The sequence below is a fragment of the Oncorhynchus masou genome, chromosome 15 (assembly GCF_036934945.1).
Source record: "Oncorhynchus masou masou isolate Uvic2021 chromosome 15, UVic_Omas_1.1, whole genome shotgun sequence".
Classification (NCBI taxonomy): Eukaryota; Metazoa; Chordata; class Actinopteri; order Salmoniformes; family Salmonidae; genus Oncorhynchus; species Oncorhynchus masou.
Window position 1 is genome coordinate 42,379,350 of NC_088226.1, and position 17,415 is coordinate 42,396,764.

The 17,415-nt window shown below is 45.1% G+C and overlaps 1 protein-coding gene across 2 annotated transcripts in view; it reads left to right on the forward strand.

Moving 5' to 3' along the window:
- LOC135556267 (transforming growth factor beta receptor type 3-like) overlaps positions 1-17,415 on the forward strand; it is a 148,213-nt gene that overhangs the window by 122,256 nt on the left and 8,542 nt on the right. Inside the window, exons 16-17 of one of the 2 annotated variants that reach the window (XM_064989328.1) lie at positions 29-136; positions 826-1,384. In XM_064989328.1, the coding sequence (XP_064845400.1) occupies positions 29-136; positions 826-1,031 (314 nt within the window). In that variant the 3' untranslated portion in view covers positions 1,032-1,384. Of the gene's footprint in view, positions 1-28; positions 137-825; positions 1,385-17,415 lie in introns of those variants that run through there. The other variant, XM_064989329.1, reaches the window with a different exon arrangement.

Here is a 17,415-nt window from a genome sequence, read left to right on the forward strand (position 1 = left end):
AAAAAAATCTGCCTTTTCTCTCCCTCAGCTGTTTTGTATGTGTTGGACACCCCGACCGTGGTTGGGATCGCCTTCGCCGCATTTGTGATTGGGGCCTTGTTGACCGGAGCCCTGTGGTTCATCTACTCTCATACAGGTACGTCATTCTGACCTGTCCTTTTACCTACTGTATCTGGAAACAAAGGTAGGTCTTGCCATGCAGGGCTTCCTTAAAAAGACACCTTGGTAGCAATGGGACTCCCTGCCTAAATAATGGTTAAATAAATAAATACATCATACAGTTACATCTACACTGGCATACTACTTAGAATGTATAACCCAATACATTGCTTCATTTCAAGTGGAATGGAACATTCACTAGTGCTATGCTAGTTTGGAACGTAGACCCTCGTTGGAACGTACTGTATACATCTGTATTCTGTCCCTTTACCTGCTGCTGCATCAGGTCGTACCTGCTGGCCCTCATGTAAGACTGAAGGTTTCACCTTGATTCGGGAAGTAAACTAAAATTACAATTTAAACCCCCCCCCCCCCCCAAAAATGAACTGAAAAGTAGAAGCTAGTTATTTCAATCGTTTTTACATTTCTGAATTTTTCATTCAAATCACTTCCTGAATTGACTGGCTTCAATTCAAATTGAGCCCAACTCTGATGGAAGAATGTCCTAAACATCACAGTGCCAGAATGCTGCTATTCTATAATCGGAAAACATCCAAGAGCTGACAGAGGCGAGTTAACAATAACACATTGACTCCTCTACTGTAAATATATCCTGTTTGTCAGCGTAAGCGTCTCTTCTCTTTCCTGCCTTTGAATGGGTCTTAGGTCCTGTGGGGTGGTCAGGAGTGGTCAGTGAGTATTCTCGGACACAATGGCCTCTGCTCGGACAGAGAGGGGACTGGCTGGAAGCTGGAATTTCCCCTGTCCGTTTTGTGGTGCACTCGCAATTCGGCTCGCAGGAAGAGAGACACAATCTGTCCGTTAGACGCCAATACCTTCCCCTCCAGCACCCCCATTCTGGTGAACTCTGATCCCTGCTGACCTTTAGTGGGAAGTGCAGTGGTCCCTGAAGTCTGCAGAGGACACTCTAGCGCATACTGTAGAACAGAACAGGCCTGTCTGCTGGTTGGCTGACCGTGGATCTGCCTGCCATTATGTTGGTGACCCCTCTTCATTCATTCCTGATGTGTTCTACACAGAACACAGTAAAATGATTCATAAACAGGATCAGTGGGTTCTGTGCTGAGGACCCCAGCAGCATACACTCTTAGAAAAAAAGGGTTCCAAAAGGGTTCTTTGTGCGGGGATAGGGTTTTAGCTTTTTGGAATACAAGAGTTCTTTGTAAGGCAAAAGGTTCTACCTAGAACCTTTAACATACTAAGAACATTTTGGGGGGGAAGAAAGCATTCTTTGATGATGCAAGAAGGATTCTTTGGAAGGCAAGAAAGGTTCTACATAGAACCATATATCCTATTTCTCAGCATGCTTTATGGCAGGGAGATTTACAGAATTGTTTGTTTTACTGTAATATATGTGTTTTTGCATTGATTGTTTGATACATTTTATGCTACACAAAGATAAATAACAAAGTTTCCTAAACTAATCCACTATATTGCACCAGTTACTGAGATGGTTGTTCCAGTTTGAATACTGAGACTACATCAATCATCAATCAACTAATCTTCCCTACCCCGGCAGCCTTTTAGAATGCAGGTTGCGGGTGATTAACAATTCTACTTGTTGGATATCCTAACTCTGTCTGGATTCCAATAGGAATTACACATCACTTTGCAAGCCAGCATAATGTGACTTGCAGGCCTGATGTGGCCTGTAAACCAGGAGATTCCTAACACCCTTGTGTTAGGGTACAACTAGGCCCTCAAAGTAAGGCCTTTTAAAATGAAATGTATATGATGATAAGCTTCCCGGTAGAACCCTTCATAGACGGTTCTAGGAAGAAGCTTTTTAGATTATAAAAGTGTTCTTGGTAGACCCCTTCTAGATAGAACCCTCTGAACAGACCAGTACTGTATAGCACAGACCAGTACTGTATTCTCCCCGCCGGTTGAGCCAGCCATGTGTACTGTATGCCTACTATGCTGTTGTTGGCCCCTCTTCACCAATCCATGATGTGTTCTCAGTGGGAAACTGTGAAATCTCTTCATGAATAGAATCAGGGAGTTCTAATGAATTTCCTAAGGTGGCATAATAAAGTGGATCTAATCTAGGTGAGGTCATTTACAGAGATGCGTGTCAGATACAGGAAAATGTAGTAGCAGTAGGGTAACGGTACTGATGGGGGGGGGATCCATACAGTTACATATTGAAATGTTTTTTGAGGACGATATTATATTGATACGTTGACTACAAGTATCGCAATTTTGCTCGGTAACGTTAGCTAGTGCCAGTTTGCTGTACCTTCGCCAAAACTCCTATATTTTTCATACTATAGCTTGTTCCATCTTCTTTTTAAATAGTGAGCCAACACGTTTTCGGCACCATGACTGATCAAAACAAATTCTCATGTCTCTCGTCTCGCTGTAGCAGACATACAGTTGAAGTCGCAAGTTTACATACACTTAGGTTGGAGTCATTAAAACACTCCACAAATTTCTTAAAATAAAGTGGTGATCCTAACTGACCTAAAACAGGGACTTTTTACTAGGATCAAATGTCAGGAATTGTGGAAACTAAGGTGTATGTAAACTTCCAACTTCAACTGGTATAGTGAGCAATATGTTTGGAACATCAAATGGCAATAAAATCGCATTATTGATTTGCAATACATATAGAATCGTGAGAATCGCAATACATTTCGTATCGGCATCTAAGTATTGTGATAATACCCTATCGTGAGGTCTGTGGTAATTCCCAGCCCTAGGCATCAGGCAGTCGTGTCACAGCTGTCTCCTGAGAACAGCACATTGGATTAGTGTGGAAAACTCCACTGAGGTATATTTCAGTTCATATAAATATACATACGAACAAAAACTTACAGACGCACACAAACAATGACTTCATCTCATCTGCCCAGACCTGCATGCTCACACCCCCATCCCTAATGCCTGCATTACTGTTTGCCACTTGGCCTTAAATTGTACCGATTTGTTTTTTTGTCACCCATGCTATTTCATTATTTAAATAATAAATCATTGATTTTTTGATTTTGATTTTTCCATTGTGTTAATGATTGCGGATTGATTGATTTCCATGTTTTTAGTAGACATTTTTCAAGATGAGTGATGAAAAGAGAATCCTCCAGTGCATTGGGCATTTCACTACACCTTCATGTCTTGAAATATGCAGACAGATGGATTAAAAGTACGTTTACATTGTAATACTTCTGACAGGCAACTTTCTAGCTCCGCCCACAACTTTTGGACTTTATAGCCGGGGTGTTAATTTCTACAGCTCGTTGGAGCGATCAGGTGTTAGGCGTGATTTACCTTATCTTCATCACGCTTGTTTATACTAACACCTCTTTAAAATGTCCACTTCATAACACTTGTATGTGTTTCCTATAGAGACCCACCAAAAGAAACCCAAGCCTTAGATTGGTCTGTGGCCCAAAGATAGCTGGGGTCAGAAGTTGAACTTCTTTAGGGAAACAGGTGTATGGAATGTAGTTGTATTAGGAGAGTAAAGCCCTTTTAGAAGTGATTTTTTTTATAACACTGCAGGCATGTGGTTTTAATATTGGTGTTATAGCTAGTGGTTCCTCTGTTGGATCATAACAGGCAGAGAGGATTAGGATTGCGTCCCAAATGGCACTCTATATCCTATACCGTACTCTACTTTTGATGAGGTCCATATAGCTATGGTCAAAAGTAGTGCACTATATAAGGAATAGGGTACTATTTGGGATGTATCCCTATTCTATTCTGCTGTAGTCTTGGAAACTGTTGACTTGTAAGACCAACATATCCCTACATGGAAACATTGGCATAGTCAAGTTTACTCCAAGAATATATATTTTCTCAAAAACACCTTAAAATATCTGCGGCAAAAAAAAATGTAAACCAGTGAATGATGAAACATCAAATATACCCACACATATCCCCTCAGGAGGCAAGGGACAATGTTAAATACAGGTTTGTTCACATTAAATGCCAAAACCACAAAAGAAGTATCTACACTGTCTCACCCACTCACAAAACATTAACCTTGGTCTGTGGAGACCCCATTTGGCTAAATCCTTTAAAAGAAACTCTATGATGACTGAGGCATTCTCCTGATTGCTCAAAACTGACCTTTTCAACAGACTAGGCATGAGAACACATTCTAATCAGGTAGCAGTGTGAACTGTGGTTTCCCTTATCAGACTCTGCAGATAGGACTGCTAGCTCCCAATAACTGGTATAGACGTTCACAAGTAGACCCAGGTAGGGTGTGGAGGGTCTACTATCAAGTTTTCTTTATCATTATGTTGTGTTAGCAGCCACAGGGAAATGGACATTTATTTAATAAAAATGTTAAATAAGAAATATTTGAACATAAACTGAAAAAGCTATGAGAAATGTATTTATTCATCAAGATCTCGCTTCGGTATTCAATGTTTGGCCCGGGGGAGGATAATCGTCTATGGGTGTTCAATGTTTGTCCCGGGGAGGATAATCGTCTATGGGTGTTCAATGTTTGTCCCGGGGAGGATAATCGTCTATGGGTGTTCAATGTTTGTCCCGGGGGAGGATAATCGTCTATGGGTGTTCAATGTTTGTCCAGGGGGAGGATAATCGTCTATGGGTGTTCAATGTTTGTCCAGGGGGAGGATAATCGTCTATGGGTGTTCAATGTTTGTCCCGGGGAGGATAATCGTCTATGGGTGTTCAATGTTTGTCCCGGGGGAGGATAATCGTCTATGGGTGTTCAATGTTTGTCCAGGGGGAGGATAATCGTCTATGGGTGTTCAATGTTTGTCCCGGGAGGATAATCGTCTATGGGTGTTCAATGTTTGTCCAGGGGGAGGATAATCGTCTATGGGTGTTCAATGTTTGTCCAGGGGAGGATAATCGTCTATGGGTGTTCAATGTTTGTCCCGGGGAGGATAATCGTCTATGGGTGTTCAATGTTTGTCCAGGGGGAGGATAATCGTCTATGGGTGTTCAATGTTTGTCCAGGGGGAGGATAATCGTCTATGGGTGTTCAATGTTTGTCCCGGGGAGGATAATCGTCTATGGGTGTTCAATGTTTGTCCCGGGGGAGGATAATCGTCTATGGGTGTTCAATGTTTGTCCAGGGGGAGGATAATCGTCTATGGGTGTTCAATGTTTGTCCCGGGGAGGATAATCGTCTATGGGTGTTCAATGTTTGTCCAGGGGGAGGATAATCGTCTATGGGTGTTCAATGTTTGTCCAGGGGGAGGATAATCGTCTATGGGTGTTCAATGTTTGTCCAGGGGGAGGATAATCGTCTATGGGTGTTCAATGTTTGTCCCGGGGGAGGATAATCGTCTATGGGTGTTCAATGTTTGTCCCGGGGAGGATAATCGTCTATGGGTGTTCAATGTTTGTCCAGGGGGAGGATAATCGTCTATGGGTGTTCAATGTTTGTCCCGGGGAGGATAATCGTCTACGGGTGAAGTAAAAGTAGGTAAGGATTAAGGTTGTTAAAACAGCATTCATTCCAACTGGTTAAGGTTCAAACAGAACCAGAACAACAGAACAAAAATCTAATTAGTGCCTTGCACAGGGATTGAACCCTCGATCCTCAGAGCCGAAGCGCGCGGTTTATGCCCTTCCTCTAGCCCCATCCACAACGCCCAGGCCGTGAGCCTACAGGATGGTAATACGTGCTCACATTGCCCCTTTTGGACAGTATTGAATGCATCACCCGATGTCCTAGGGACCTGGACAAAACGTTGAATACTGAAGTCTATCGTCCAGTAGGCTGGTGTGATCTCGCTGGTTTATTAAAGCAATGAACAGCAAAGTACAGTAGTGCATCATATTTATACAGGATGTGATAAGTACTAACCCCAGTATCCCTCTATTTTAGGACATGTTACGGTAGGAATTTGGCCTGCGTCCCAAATGGTACCCTATTCCCTAAATAGTGCACTACTTTTGAATAGAGATCTGTTGCCATTTGGGATGCAGATGTGGAGCAAGGCTGCTGCTATAATGTTATAAAAGAGGAGCTGTGATCTTGCGGCCTGTGTTGGGATAGATCTCACCAAACGTTAAGGAGGTTGCCCCCGGAGACAGGGAGTGGGAGTTACCCGGGCTCTGAATGGAATGTGTGATGGAACAGGGTCAATAGACTGTTGCTTCACTTCAATGACAAGTGATGTCACCATATGAGACACTTCTCAATCTGGCCAGATGGTTCACAATAACATTTCCAACAACATCACATTTGATTTATATAGCCTATTTGAATGGCTCATCATGAGATTTATAGATGTGTTTGTTTATAAGCTTTTTGTTTGTTCAAACTCTGTGCGAATATGGTGGAACGCCAAGTATGTTTTTAGGGGTGAATAATAACTTTCATTTCTGTTGAATTTTCACTTAGGGTGTTTTCATACTTGGTCCCTTTCAGACAATTTTTGAGAATTAGGCGCAGTTTGGTGAATTTTTTGTGCAGTGTGAACACTCCAAAACATTGAGGCAATCTCGAGAGGTGGTCTAAGTTTGGTTCGCTTGAATTCTGCGTTTCGGTTCCCCTTTTTAGAGCAATGCAAACACAAAGCTCCCCATGTTCACTTGCCATTATCCCCGCACCACACACTAGACTACTGCAACACCGTTTTTCCCGTGCCATAACTCCTCACATTGGTACCACAAAAGACAGAAGATGATGATTTGCAGGTTTGCGGAAAAAAAGGGCTGTTTTTGGATATTGATTAGCGATTGTCAAGAATGTGTGATGTTTAGTTTGGATTATTTGTTTGCCATTTTTTGATGTATAGGTTAAGAGAGCTTCATAAACTGTTCATTCGATTGTGGGATTTGAATAGTGGGAGAAGACAACATATTTGTTCAGAATCAGAATTTTGTAGGGTACAAAATCAATTCTAGCTCTTAAAGGGGTAGTAGCCTACATGGGTGTTCAATTTTCAATTACAGAATTATTTAATCTGCTGTTATTATTCTGCTATTTATTCTTTTACCAATAATATTTACATGTTAATAGTATCTTCTCATTAAAACAATTATGTCTCATATTTTAACTAAATGCAATCTATTAGTTTGAAAAAGTAAGTAGGTACAGTTGAAGTCGGAAGTTTACATACACTTTAGCCGAATACATTTAAACTCAGTTTTTCACAATTCCTTACATTTGATCCTAGTAAAAATTCCCTGTCTTAGGTCAGTTAGGATCGCCACTTTATTTTAAGAATGTGAAATGTCAGAATAATAGTAGAGAGTGATTTATTTCAGCTTTTATTTATTTCATCACATTCCCAGAAGGTCAGACGTTTACATACACTCAATTAGTATTTGGTAGCATTGCCTTTAAATTGTTTAACTTGGGTCAAACATTTCGGGTAGCCTTCCACAAACTTCCCACAGTATTTTGGGTGAATTTTGGCCCATTCCTCCTGACAGAGCTGGTGTAACGGAGTCAGGTTTGTAGGCCTCCTTGCTCGCCCACACATTTTCTATAGGATTGAGGTCAAGGCTTTGTGATGGCCACTCCAATACCTTGACTCTGTTGTCCTTAAGCCATTTTGCCACAACTTTGGAAGTATGCTTGGGGGTCATTGTCCATTTGGAAGACCCATTTGCGACCAAGCTTTAACTTCCTGACTGATGTCTTGTTTCCCTACCTCATATTGCCATCTATTTTGGGAAGTGCACCAGTCTTTCCTGCAGCAAAGCAGCCCAACAACATGATGCTGCCACCTCCGTACTTCACGGTTGAGATGGTGTTCTTCGGCTTGCAAGCCAACCCCTTTTTCCTCCAAACATAACGATGGTCATTATGGCCAAACAGTTCTATTTTTGTTTCATCAGACAAGAGGACATTTCTCAAAAAAACACAATCTTTGTCCCCATGTGCAGTTGCAAACTGTAGTCTGGCTTTTTTATGGTGGTTTTGGAGCAGTTGCTTCTTCCTTGCTGAGCGGCCGTTCATGTTATGTCAATATAGGACTCGTTTTACTGTGGATAAAGATACTTTTGTACTTGTTTACGCCATCATCTTCACAAGGTCCTTTGCTGCTGTTCTAGGATTGATTTGCACTTTTCGCACCACAGTACGTTCATCTCTAGGAGACAGGGCGTGTCTCCTTCCTGAACGGTATGACGGCTGCGTGGTCCCATGGTGTTCATACATGCGTACTATTGTTTGTACAGATGAACGTGGTACCTTCAGGCATTTGGAAATTGCTCCCAAGAATGAATCAGACTTGTGGAGGTCTACAATTTTTTTTCTGAGGTCTTGGTTGATTTATTTTGATTTTCCCATGATGTCAAGCGAAGAAGCACTAGGTTTGAAGGTAGGCCTTGAAATACACTTCCAATTGATTGAAATTACGTCAATTAGCTTATCAGAAGCTTGACATAATTTTCTGGAATTTTTTAAGCTGTTTAAAGGCACAGTCAACTTAGTGTATGTAAACTTCTGATCCACTGGAATTGTGATACAGTGAAATAATCTCTGTAATGGTTTGTTGGAAAAATAACTTGTCATGCATAAATTAGATGTCCTAACCGACTTGCCAAAACTATAGTTTGTTAACAAGACATTTGTGGATTGGTTGAAAAACTAGTTTTAATGACTCCAACCTAAGTGTAAGTAAACTTCCGATTACAACTCTATATCTACAGTAGCTGTCCTATAACACATTCTGATGGAATGGCTTTTCCCTGGACTTTGTAAAAGTGAGTGCATTGAGTGAATATTGGGAAAATATCTTGGTTCCTTTCTAAGCATAGCAATGTAGAGGACTCGGACCACAAAATAGGTGAAGTGAACTGGCAAAAGAGTTGAGACCCCATTCAAAGGCAAGTGCAGTGTGAATACAAAAATGTATTTTTTGGGGGGGGGTTGCCCCAGAATTCACTTTAAAGAGGACTGAGAAATTATTTTAAAGAAGACTATATGTGAAAACACCCTTAGTCATGCATTGATATCAATAAGAGACTAATTGACAATTTAAATTATGATTTACCCCTTAGTCCTACTAGGATGCGAACTGACTTTGTTATTGACATTTTCTTCGAGAATGGCCACAGAGAAGATAAGTTAAAGAGAGCTGAAGCCTTTTGCGTTTGAAAGCCCATGCCGGGTTCTGTGTGTATATGGACTGTGTTTAGCTGGAGCTCTTTGGCAACGCTGCTCTGTCAAACATTAGAGCAGAGAGAGAGAGACGAGGGGTCTGAAAGAGGGAACCAGACAGGCTGTGGGCCCAGAGCCACTCAACACACACACACACATACACCAGGGTAGGCTCCTCAGAGGAGGAAGGGGAGGAACCTCTTCCTCAGTGAATTTCAGAAAATTAAAATAGTCAAACATTAAATATTTTGCAGCATGAACTGACATGGTTTCCACCCAATTCAAAGGATTAGAGAATGAATCTAGTACTAAAAGCATAAGCTACAGTGCATGAAATGTGGTGAGTAGTTGACTCAGAGGCAGAAAGGCAATACAGTGGTTCCACCTTTAAAAGTTGTCATACTGCAGCACATCTTGCGGGCTGCAGCATTCTGTGGCACATTATTTAATAATCAATAATTTTTTCTGGTAATGCAAGGTAGTGCTAGTTTGACCACCAGGGGGCATATTTGAGAAGCATTTGATAAATTCTCTGGTAATGCCAGAAGACTAAAACCTTTTTTGTGATAACATAGTATATAGGATAGATTTTAAGAAATGTGGCTTAATTAATTTGATTAATATTATGGTGTTTCTATTCCTTGAAAAACAAAAAATGAAACCCTCAGGGTTTCCGTTAGGATGGAATGGAAAATATGGCGCTGTACAACGTGACGGTTGGGAGTAGGCTACAGCATAAGAGGATTGGGGATTCTAAATTGTTTGCCTTCATTAGACAACTTTGTTCCAATAGTTCTGTAAATCAGTGATATTTATTCCCATAGTAATATGGATCCATAGCTAAATCATCATCTGTATTTTGAGAGTATTTGTATCATTCTTTTATTATCGAAAGCATAATGCATTATGGGGCGGCTGGTAGCCTAGTGGTTAGAGTGTTGGACTTGTAACCAAGGTTTGCTAGATCGAATCCCCGAGCTGACAAGGTAAAAATCTGTCGCTCTGCCCCTGAACAAAGCAGTTAACCCACTGTTCCTAGGCAGTCATTGAAAATAAGAATTTGTTCTTAGCTGACTTGCCTAGTTAAATAAAGGTTAAAAGGGGGTGTTTTTGGATATTCTGATAGAGACATACCCCAAGCGACTTACAGCTGTAATGTGGCGCTACTGTCACGCCCTGGTCGAAATATATTATGTTTATTCTTCATTTATTCGGTCAGGCCAGGGTGTCACATGGGTTATTGTGGTGTGTTTTTGTCTTGGGGTTTTGTGGGATGTCTAGCGTTAGTCTATGGCTGCCTGAGGCGGTTCTTAATCAGAGTCAGGTGATTATCGTTGTCTCTGATTGGGAACCATATTTAGGCAGCCATATTCTTTGTGTGTTTCGTGGGTGATTGTCCTTAGTGTCCTTGTTCCTGTCTCTATGTTAGTTTACACTAGTATAGGCTGTTTCGGTTTTCGTTACGTTCTTTTTGTTTTGTAGTATTTGTATTGATTCGTGTTTTACGTTTTTTCATTAAACATGGATCGCAATCAAAAATATAGCACGCTGCATTTTGGTCCGACTCTCCTTCACCGCATGAAAACCGTTACAGAATCACCCACCACAAACGGACCAAGCAACGTGTCAACAGGCAGGAGCCACAGGAGAAACAGCGTAAAAAGGACTTTTGGACTTGGGAGGAAATCCTCGACGGGAGAGGACCCTGGGCTAAACCAGGGGAGTGTAGCCGCCCCAAGGAGCAACAAAAGGAGGTATCGACATGGGAGGACGAATTGTTTGGAGAAGGACCCTGGGATCAGCCTGGAGAATATCGCCGCCCCAAAGAGGAACTGGAGGCGGCGAGAGCTGAGAGGCTTTGGTATGAGGAGAAGCAGCAGCAGGAGCAACAATATCGGGACTACACTACTTGGGAGGAAATAGACAAGTGGGCGGTCGACCCAGGGAGAGTGCCGGAGCCCGCCTGGGATTCACTGGAGCAGTGCGAAGAAGGTTATAGGAGAATGGAGATGGCGAAGCAAGCACGGCGGCGCGGAAGGAAGCCCGAGAGTCAGCCCCAAAGCTTTCTTGGGGGGAGGCTCACAGGGAGTATGGCTACGCCAGGTAGGAGACCTGCACAAACTTCCTGTGCTTACCGGGAGGCTAAAGAGACCGGGCAGGCACCGTGTTATGCTGTGGAGTGCACGGTGTCTCCAGTGCGGGTGCATAGCCCGGTGCGGTATATACCAGCTCCTCGTATTGGCCGGGCTAGAGTGGGCATCGAGCCAGGTAAAGTTGGGCAGGCTCGGTGCTCAAGAGCTCCAGTGCGCCTGCACGGTCCGGTCTACCCAGTACCACCTCCACACCCCAGCCCTCCGGTGGCAGCTCCCCGCACCAGGCTTCCTGTGCGTGTCCTCGGCCCAGTGCCAGCACCACGCATCAGACCTACTGTGCGCCTCGCCTCTCCTGCGCTGCTGGAGCCTCCCGCCTGTTCAGCGCTACCGGAGCCTTTCTCCTCTCCAGCGCTGCCGGAGTCTCCCGCCTGTTTAGCGCAGCCAGAGCCTTCCTCCTCTCCTGTGCTGCCGGAGCCTCCCGCCTGTTCAGCGCTGTCGGAGCCTTTCTCCTATCCTGCGCTGCTGGAGTCTCCCGCCTGTTTAGCGCAGCCCGAGCTGTCAGTCTGCATGGAGCAGCCCGAGCTGTCAGTCTGCATGGAGCAGCCCGAGCTGTCAGTCTGCATGGAGCAGCCAGAGCTGTCAGTCTACATGGTGCAGCCAGAGCTGTCAGTCTACATGGTGCAGCCAGAGCTGTCAGTCTACATAGTGCTGTCAGTCTACATGGTGCAGCCAGAGCTGTCAGTCTACATGGTGCAGCCAGAGCTGTCAGTCTACATGGTGCAGCCAGAGCTGTCAGTCTACATGGTGCAGCCAGAGCTGTCAGTCTACATGGAGCAGCCAGAGCTGTCGGTCTGCATGGAGCAGCCGGAGCTGTCAGTCTGCATGGAGCTGTCAGTCTGCATGGAGCTGTCAGTCTGCAAGTAGCTGTCAGTCTGCAAGGAGCTGTCAGTCTGCATGGAGCTGCCAGTCTGCATGGACCAGCCAGAGCTGTCAGTCTGCAAGAAGCCGCCAGAGCTGTCAGTCTACATGGAGCAGCCAGAGCAGCCAGCCAGCATGGAGCAGCCAGATCCATCAGTCAGCCAGACTCTTCCAGATCTGCCAGTCAGCCAGACTCTTCCGGATCTGCCAGTCAGCCAGACTCTTCCGGATCTGCCAGTCAGCCAGACTCTTCCGGATCCGCCAGTCAGCCAGACTCTTCCGGATCCGCCAGTCAGCCAGACTCTTCCGGATCCGCCAGTCAGCCAGACTCTTCCGATCAGCCAGTCAGCCAGATTTTTCCGGATCCGCCAGTCAGCCAGACTTTTCCGGATCCGCCAGTCAGCCAGACTCTTCCGGATCCGCCAGTCAGCCAGACTCTTCCGGATCCGCCAGTCAGCCAGACTCTTCCGGATCCGCCAGTCAGCCAGACGCTTCCGGATCCGCCAGTCAGCCAGACGCTTCCGGATCCGCCAGTCAGCCAGACGCTTCCGGATCCGCCAGTCAGCCAGACGCTTCCGGATCCGCCAGTCAGCCAGACGCTTCCGGATCCGCCAGTCAGCCAGACGCTTCCGGATCCGCCAGTCAGCCAGACGCTTCCGGATCCGCCAGTCAGCCAGACGCTTCCGGATCCGCCAGTCAGCCAGACGCTTCCGGATCCGCCAGTCAGCCAGACGTTTCCGGATCCGCCAATCAGCCAGACTCTTCCGATCAGCCAGACTCTTCCGGATCCGCCAGTCAGCCAGACTCTTCCGGATCCGCCAGTCAGCCAGACTCTTCCGGATCCGCCAGTCAGCCAGACTCTTCCGAATCCGCCAGTCAGCCAGACTCTTCCAGATCTGCCAGTCAGCCAGGATCTGCCAGAACTGTCAACAAGCCAGGATCTGCCGGATCCAAATACCTGGCTGAGCTTCCTCTCAGTGCTGGGCTTCCTCTCAGTCCCGAGCTTCCCCTCAGTGCCGAGCTTCCCCTCAGTGCCGAGCTTCCCCTCTGTCCCGAGCTGCCCCTCTGTCCCGAGCTGCCCCTCTGTCCCGAGCTGCCCCTCTGTCCCGAGCTGCCCCTCTGTCCCGAGCTGCCCCTCTGTCCCGAGCTGCCCCTCTGTCCCGAGCTGCCCCTCTGTCCCGAGCTGCCCCTCTGTCCCGAGCTGCCCCTCTGTCCCGAGCTGCCCCTCTGTCCCGAGCTGACCCTCTGTCCCGAGCTGACCCTCTGTCCCGAGCTGCCCCTCTGTCCCGAGCTGCCCCTCTGTCCCGAGCTGACCCTCTGTCCCGAGCTGACCCTCTGTCCCGAGCTGACCCTCAGTCTCGAGCTGACCCTCAGTCCAGTGGGGTTCTGGGTGAGGACTACTAGGCCATGGTCGGCGGCGAATGTGGACATTCCTAGGACGCGAGGAGGGGGGACTAAGACATTTATAGAGTGGGTTCCACGTCCCGCGCCGGAGCTGCCACCATGGACAGACGCCCACCCGGACCCTCCCTATTGTTTTAATGTGCGTCCGGGAGTCCGCACCTTAGGGGGGGGGGATTCTGTCACGCCCTGGTCAAAATATATTATGTTTATTCTTCATTTATTTGGTCAGGCCAGGGTGTGACATGGGTTATTGTGGTGTGTTTTTGTCTTGGGGTTTTGTGGGATGTCTAGCGTTAGTCTATGGCTGCCTGAGGCGGTTCTTAATCAGAGTCAGGTGATTATCGTTGTCTCTGATTGGGAACCATATTTAGGCAGCCATATTCTTTGTGTGTTTCGTGGGTGATTGTCCTTAGTGTCCTTGTTCCTGTCTCTATGTTAGTTTACACTGGTATAGGCTGTTTCGGTTTTCGTTACGTTCTTTTTGTTTTGTAGTATTTGTATTGATTCGTGTTTTACGTTTTTTCATTAAACATGGATCGCAATCAACACGCTGCATTTTGGTCCGACTCTCCTTCACCGCATGAAAACCGTTACAGCTACAAAGTATTAACTTAAGGGGGCTGAATAATTTTGCACGCCCAATTGTTCAGTTTTTGATTTGTTAAAAAAGTTTGAAGTATCCAATAAATGTCGTTCCACTTCATGATTGTGTCCCACTTGTTGTTGATTCTTCACAAAAAAATACAGTTTTATATCTTTATGTTTGAAGCCTGAAATGTGGCAAAAGGTCGCAAAGTTCAAGGGGGCCGAATACTTTCGCAAGGCACTGTATACATATTTTAAACTCATAATGAGTGCTCCAACTCCCCCTCTGCAGTGGTCTGGAGCAATGAAGATGTTACCCCACTCTTCCACCAAGGCAACTGCAAGTTCCCAGACATTTCTGGGGGGGAATGGCCATAGCCCTCACCCTCAAATCCAACAGGTCCCAGACGTGCTCAATGGGATTGAGATCCCGGCTCATCGCTGGCCATGGCAGACCACTGACATTCCTGTCTTGCACAGGAAATCACGCACAGAACGAGCAACATGGCAGGTGTTATTGTCATGCTGGAGGGTCATGTCAGGATGAGCCTGCAGGAAGGGTACCACATGAGGGAGGAGGATGTCTTCCCTGTAACGTACAGCGTTGAGATTGCCTGCATTGACAACAAGCTCAGTCCGATGATGTTGTGACACACCGCCCCAGATCATGACGGACCCTCCACCTACAAATCGATCATAAGCTCATTCCTTTGAATGATTAACGCGAATCCAACCGTCACCCTTGGTGAGACAAAACCGCGACTCGTCAGTGAAGAGCACTTTTTGCCGGTCCTGTCTGGTCCAGCGACGGTGGGTTTGTGCCCATATGCAACGTTGTTGCCTGTGATGTCTGGTGAGGACCTGCCTTACAACAGGCCTACAAGCACTCAGTCCAGCCTCTCTCAGCCTATTGCTGACAATCTGAGCACTGATGGAGGGATTGTGCCTTCCTGGTGTAACTCGGCTGTTGTTGCCATCCTGTACCTGTCCCACAGGTGTGATGTTCGGATGTACCGATCCTGTGCAGGTGTTGTTACACGTGGTCTGCCAATGTGAGGACAATCAGCTGTCCGTCCTGTCTCCCTGTAGCGCTGTCTTAGGCCTCTCACAGTACAGACATTGCAATCTATTGCCCTGGCCACATCTGCAGTCCTCATGCCTCCTTGCAGCATGCCTAAGGCACGTTCACACAGATGAGCAGGGACCGTGGGCATCTTTCTTTTGGTGTTTTTCAGAGTCAGTAGAAAGGCCTCTTTAGTGTCCTAAGTTTTCATAACTGTGACCTTATTTGCCTTCCGTCTGTAAGCTGTTAGTGTCTTAACGACTGTTCCACAGGTGCATGTTCATTAATTGTTTATGGTTCATTGAACAAGGGAACCCGTGTTTAAACCCTATACACTGAAGATCTGTGAAGTTATTTAGATTTTTAAGAATTATCTTTGAAAGACAGGGTCCTGAAAAAGGGACATTTCTTTTTTTGCTGAGTTTATATTTCATTGTATATATATTTTTCACTTATCTAGCATCAAATGCAGCTAGCTAGTTTAGCCTACTCAAACACCCGGATCAAACAGAGAGGGATGCTATGTTAGCTAGCTGGATATGGCTATTCAACACTGGAACTTTTCCAAGTCAAGGTGGTTTTATCAATTTATTGCCACCGGGGCCCGCCAATGTAACTGCTAGACTGCTTGCTGCTGACTGTACACTGCACTGCATGATTGTAGCGGGTTTACTAATGTGTTAGTTATAGTAAATAACAGTATGTAACAATGATGTGGACTGTATAGCGGTTAGCAGTCATGATATGAAGGTTTGGCATGGAAAGGTTTTTTCCCCTGGTCACAGACAGCTGATGTGTTGTGCACTGGTCCACAAACGAAAGGAAAAGGTGAGAGGAGAGCACGTAGATAGATATGAGAAGGAATTATATATACAACGAGCTGTTTGTATGTAGCTGCTATGAAAATGAACTGTGTTTGGGTGTGATTAGGAGTTTATTCATTGCTCCGATTCTGTTGAAAAACGCTTCTTAAATGGAAGCAAACGGAATGAAACAGAGATAAACGTACTTCAATTTGTCCAATAAGCTCTTCTTTGCAACTGTTGGACTAATGATTACACACTAGGTCTGCTAGATGCTGGCAAGAGTGAGCAAGATGGTATTGAAAGTGTCACTCTCTGTCACCTTGATTACTAAAAATAATCTCGACCTGTGCACCTACGTTGTACGTTTTCATTCATTTGGCTAGATTGTAGCAACCTCCTGTTGGGTACAAGGAAAATTCCAGTATCATGTAGTAGCCTAAACCTATCAATGTTACATTGAGCTGGGGGAATGGAAATGATTGACAGTCAACCAATTTGCTGTAATAGAAATAAAGCCATGTTCATCAAAAAATAATAATCTTTCCTCATCTTAAATGACACCGATTGCCACTGACACACACACACATACACACACGCAAAACATAAATTACAGTAATACCCAAACACAGAACCACTTCAGAAACCAACAAAGATCAATATGGTAGCTGTAGACTGCGTCCCAAATGACACACTATTCACTTTATAGCAGTGGTCACCAACCGGTTAATTGCTATCGGTCAAGGCATTCCTAGTCGATCACCAAACACTTCTGTAAAAAAAAAACGATAAAGCCTTGAGTTCCATTTATTTGTATTTGTTTCACACTGTTGGCAGTAGGTGCTCTTGATTCAGCAGCCCTAGCGCCGGAAAGGCAGTGTTCCCATCATGTATCTGAAAGTAGAACTCCGCCTGCTCTTATAGGACTACCACTGGCCAATCAGATTGCTCAGATCACTGTGTCTGCACAGTTTCCTCAAGCTATAGACTGAAAAAAGAAGCTTCGAACGCACAGCAAAGATGATACCTTTTAAAACCATGACTAGAGAGAGACTCAACGAGTACAGCAAAGAGCTGCTGTTTTTACAATTAAGTTCCATGTTTAAGTTGTTATTCAGCAATGTCAGCACTTTGTTCAACACTTTTTTATAAGCCATAAAATGTCCATTTTGCCTACTTCCACTCACGCTACAACCAGCACTGCAGCTGCAATGAATGAGTGTAGCAAAGTCTTCCAATGAGCTTGTTATTATTAGCGGCTTGTGACTTTTTAAATATCGAAGAATATTTAACTTTCTCTGGTCATAGGAGTAATGCAGTACG